Source organism: Babylonia areolata, chromosome 13, assembly GCF_041734735.1.
Source record: "Babylonia areolata isolate BAREFJ2019XMU chromosome 13, ASM4173473v1, whole genome shotgun sequence".
In the NCBI taxonomy this organism is placed as follows: domain Eukaryota; kingdom Metazoa; phylum Mollusca; class Gastropoda; order Neogastropoda; family Buccinidae; genus Babylonia; species Babylonia areolata.
In genome coordinates this window covers 4,609,314-4,614,313 of record NC_134888.1, presented here as the reverse complement: position 1 = coordinate 4,614,313, position 5,000 = coordinate 4,609,314, and the positions used below count along the sequence as shown (strand labels likewise).

Genomic DNA, 5,000 nt, shown 5'->3' with positions numbered 1-5,000 from the left:
AAAAAAAGTATTGATTTATCAAAAAGCAAACATTTCAAAACTAACAGCAAAAACTACTATATTCACAAACTATTCAATCATTAGTTACATTTCGAATAAACAATAAAATAAATTTTCCCACCTGATGTTCGGAACATTCAAGGCACACAGACCACATCACATCACCCGAGCTCTGATGCATTCAGACTGACACTACAGCACATACATATACGCACACACAAACATGAACATGCACAGCTCACGATTCACCCACACTTACCACGTGCAAAACATTTTCACATTCATACAGGTACTCGAAATGTACAAACAAAAATTTCGTTCTTCCTCTGGCCACAGGCATTCGAAACTCACTCTGTCACAGTGCTGTAACTGCAATTTTGCGGCTCTGCAGGAAAGCGTGTAATTAATGTCGTTATCATGTCAGTAAGGGGTTATGGCCGTATTTTTCTTACATTTTCCACAACAATCTACGTACTCAGAGTGGATGACAAAGGTCAAATGATGGTTATTTATGTTATACTTCATGCCTGCATTGCAATATACACGAAATATTCCCATGCATTTAGCTCCAGGAATTCAGGAAGCTAATATTGGCTATTTCCCCAGGGAGCTCTATAACGTCAATTTTCGTGTATTGCATAATTATTCGAAGCGATATTACCTAAATGTCTTCGGTTTTATACCTACTACCAGGCACACGGTTGTCCTTAAGGCAAGACTCAATGAAAACCGGTCAAGTGGCCTATTTTCTGTGCTTTTTCGACTCACTTTTGAGGGTTTTTGTACTTTAACTTTAATGAAATATTCAGTCGTCACTAAAACCAAAGCGGGTCCATCTTGCAAAGCCCACACCACGCATTAAAGCACGCACAGACGAAATGCACACACACACACACACACACACACACACGCGCGCGCGCGCACGCACGCACGGAGTCTTGCCTCCTAGTTTACAATATTATACAATGCGATACAATACAATACATTTTTTTTTTCCTTTTCAATTTGTTCAGCACAATTTCCTCACGTGGGTACACCAGTGCTCAGCGGTCCTGATGCCAACTTCCTGCTGACATGCGCACTACACACTTCCGGCGTGGTACCCTCCGACGCGCGATTCCGAATCACGTGGCAGCTGAACGGCAGAATCATTGTCCAAGAGATTCTGGGACCTGACAGCCGCTCATCGTCTTTGTACCTTGGACATATTCCACATCCTCCTTTATCAAGGGTAAGGGTTGTGGTTGGAGAGGGTGTGGAGAGGGTGTCTTTTTGTCACGTCCATTTTCAGTTTCTCAAGGAGGCGTCACTGCGTTTTGTACTTGTATTTGTATTTGTATTTCTTTTTATCACAACAGATTTCTCTGTGTGAAATTCGGGTTGCTCTCCCCAGGGAGAGCGCGTCGCTACACTACAGCGCCACCCTTTTTTTGTTTTTTGTTTTTTGTATTTTTTTCCTGCGTCCAGTTTTATTTGTTTTTCCTGTCGAAGTGGGTTATGGAAACAAGAACATTCCCAGCATGCACACCCCCGAAAGCGGAGTATGGCTGCCTATATGGCGGGGGGTCAAAACGGTCATACACGTAAAAGCCCACTCGTGTGCATACGAGTGAACGTGGGAGCTGCAGCCCACGAACGCAGAAGAAGAAGAAGAAGAAGTTTCATCCGAATGACTTGACGCTTATGTTTGATTTTCCAAGTCAAACTTGGGAGGAAAAGGGCGAAAGCGGGATTCGAACCCCACACACCCTCACGGACACTGAAGTGGCAGATAAGCGTCTTAACCACTCTGCCACTTGGCTGTCCCTCGTTATTGTCGCCTGTGTTTTGTGCGTGTGTTTATGAACTGGTGTCTTATGTTGATTGGTTTTGTTTGTTGTTGTTTTTTCCTGTATTTATTCTTGGTTTACGACGTCTTCCTAGGGTGGTTTTTTTTTCTTTTCTTCCATGTTTTTTTATTTTTTATTATTTTATTTTATTTTATTTTATTTTGTCCCTGTAGGCACTGTGGAAGTGTGGGTTAGACGCTGGACGACTGATCCAGTGTTCACTAGTGACCGGAGTTATTCACACATCCATCTATCTATCTATCTATCTATCTATCTATCTATCTATCTATCTATCTATCTATCTATCTATCTATCTGTCTGTGTGCATGTCACAGTGTCTGTGTGTGTCTATGTGTATGTGTGTGCGTGCGTGTATGTGTGTGTGTGTGTGTGTGTGTGTGCGTGCGTGTATATATGTGTGTGTGTGTATGTGTGTGTGTGTGTGTGTGTGTGTCTTTATCTGTAGATATATATATATATATATATATATATATATATATATATATATATATATATATATATATGTGTGTGTGTATGTGGGATGTGTGTGTGTGTGTGTGTGTGTGTGTGTGTATCTGTATGTCTCTGTGTGTCTTTATCTGTGTATAATCGTATATATATATATATATATATATATATATATATATATATATATATATATATATATATATATCTGTGTGTGTGCGTATGTATGCGTGTGTGTGAATGTGTGTGTATACTCGTATGTATCTATCTGTGTGTGCGTATGAGTGCGTGTGTGTGTGTGTGTGTGTGTGTGTGTGTGTGTGTGCTCCAGGTGGGGTGTGTGGTGGAGTCCTTCTTCGCCGACCAGACCTCCACACACAGTGCTCCCTCCGCCAGCAACGTTGTCGTCGTTCACTAGAGATGCTGCTTCCCTTCCTCCACGCTCCATACCCTCCCTTTCCCTCTCCTCCCCTGCCCTTCCTTGCCCTCCTCTTCTCTCTTCTCTCCTCCCCTGCCCTTCCCTCTCCTCCCCTCCCCTTCCTTTCCCTCCCCTCCCCTTCCCTCTCCTCCCCTCCCCTTCCCTCTCCTCCCCTGCCCTTCCCTCTCCTCCCCTGCCCTTCCCTCTCCTCCCCTACCCTTCCCTCTCCTCCCCTACCCTTCCCTCTCCTCCCCTGCCCTTCCCTCTCCTCCCCTACCCTTCCCTCTCCTCCCCTTCCCTCTCCTCCCCTACCCTTCCCTCCCCTCCCCTTCCCTCCCCTTCCCTCTCCTCCCCTCCCCTCCCCTTACCTCTACTTCCCTCTCCTCCCCTCCCCTTCCCTCCCCTCCCCTTCCCTCTCCTTCCCTCTCTTTCCCTGCCCTTCCTTGCCCTCCCCTGCCTTTCCCTCTCCTCCCCTGCCCTTCCTTGCCCTCCCCTCCCGTCCCCTCTCCTCCCCTGCCCTTCCCTCTCCTCCCCTGCCCTTCCTTGCCCTCCCCTGCCCTTCCCTCTCCTCCCCTGCCCTTCCTTGCCCTCCCCTGCCTTTCCCTCTCCTCCCCTGCCCTTCCTTGCCCTCCCCTGCCCTTCCCTCTCCTCCCCTGCCCTTCCTTGCCCTCCCCTGCCCACCCTTCCCCCCTTCCTGATCTCTTGCCCGTCTCTCCACGAAAGCTGCTGCTTCACTTTCACCGCCAGTCCACTTTGCTAAGACCTGTGACAGTTTGCCTGACTCTTCCTCCTCTTCTTTGCTCGACCTGTTACACTCTCCCTGATTCCATCCCCCCCCCTCCACTTTGCTCGACCTGTTACAATGTCCCTCCACTATCACTCCACTTTGCTGGACCTGTTACACTCTACCCCCCCCCCCCCTGTCCACTCTCCCTCCACTTTGCTAGACCTGGTACAATGTCTCTGACTCTCTCTCTCTCCACTGTCACTCCACTTTGCTACAGCCGTTACAATGTCCCTCCACTGTCACTCCACTTTGCTAGACGTGTTACACTCTCCCTCTCCACTCTCGCTCCACTTTGCTAGACCTGTTACACTCTCCCTGACTCTCCACCCGCTTTGCTACACTTGTTACAGTGTCCCTAACTCTCCCTCCACGACCACTCCACTTTGCAAAGACCTGTTACAATGTCCCTAACTCTCCCTCCACTGTCTCTCCACTTTGCTAGACCTGTTACGCTCTCCCTGACTCCCCCTCCACTTTGATAGACATGTTACACTCTCCCTGATTCTCCCTCCACTTTGCTAGACCTGTTACACTCCCCCTCTCCACTCTCCCTCCACTTTGCTAGACCTGTTACACTCCCCCTCTCCACTCTCCCTTCACTTTGCTAGACCTGTTACACTCTCCCTCTCCACTCTCCCTTCACTTTGCTAGACCTGTTACACCCCCCCCCCTCCACTCTCCCTCCACTTTGCTAGACCTGTTACACTCCCCCTCTCCACTCTCCCTCCACTTTGCTTGACCTGTTGCACTCTCCCCGACTCTCTCTCTCCACTCTCCCTCCACTTTGCTAGACCTGTTACACTCTCCCCGACTCTCTCTCTCCACTATCCCTTCACTTTGCTAGACGTGTTACAATGTCCCTAACTCTCCCTCCACTCTCCCTTCACTTTGCTAGACGTGTTACAATGTCCCTAACTCTCCCTCCACTCTCCCTTCACTTTGCTAGACGTGTTACAATGTCCCTAACTCTCCCTCCACTCTCCCTCCACTTTCCTAGACCTGTTACAATGTCCCTAACTCTCCCTCCACTATAACTCCACTTTGCTAGACGTGTTACAATGTCCCTAACTCTCCCTCCACTCTCCCTTCACTTTGCTAGACGTGTTACAATGTCCCTAACTCTCCCTCCACTATCACTCCACTTTGCTAGACGTGTTACAATGTCCCTAACTCTCCCTCCACTCTCCCTTCACTTTGCTAGACGTATTACAATGTCCCTAACTCTCCCTCCACTCTCCCTTCACTTTGCTAGACGTATTACAATGTCCCTAACTCTCCCTCCACTATCCCTTCACTTTGCTAGACGTATTACAATGTCCCTAACTCTCCCCCCACTCTCCCTTCACTTTGCTAGACGTGTTACAATGTCCCTAACTCTCCCTCCACTCTCCCTTCACTTTGCTAGGCGTGTTACAATGTCCCTAACTCTCCCTCCACTATCACTCCACTTTGCTAGACGTGTTACAATGTCCCTAACTCTCCCTCCACTCTCCCTTCACTT

The 5,000-nt window shown here is 48.2% G+C and overlaps 1 protein-coding gene across 1 annotated transcript in view; it reads left to right on the top strand.

Annotated features, from left to right (window-relative positions):
* LOC143289321 (von Willebrand factor D and EGF domain-containing protein-like) overlaps positions 1-5,000 on the top strand; it is a 60,839-nt gene that overhangs the window by 44,401 nt on the left and 11,438 nt on the right. Inside the window, exon 20 of the mRNA XM_076598321.1 lies at positions 1,041-1,194. Within this exon, the coding sequence (XP_076454436.1) occupies positions 1,041-1,194 (154 nt within the window). The remainder of the gene's footprint in view (positions 1-1,040; positions 1,195-5,000) is intronic.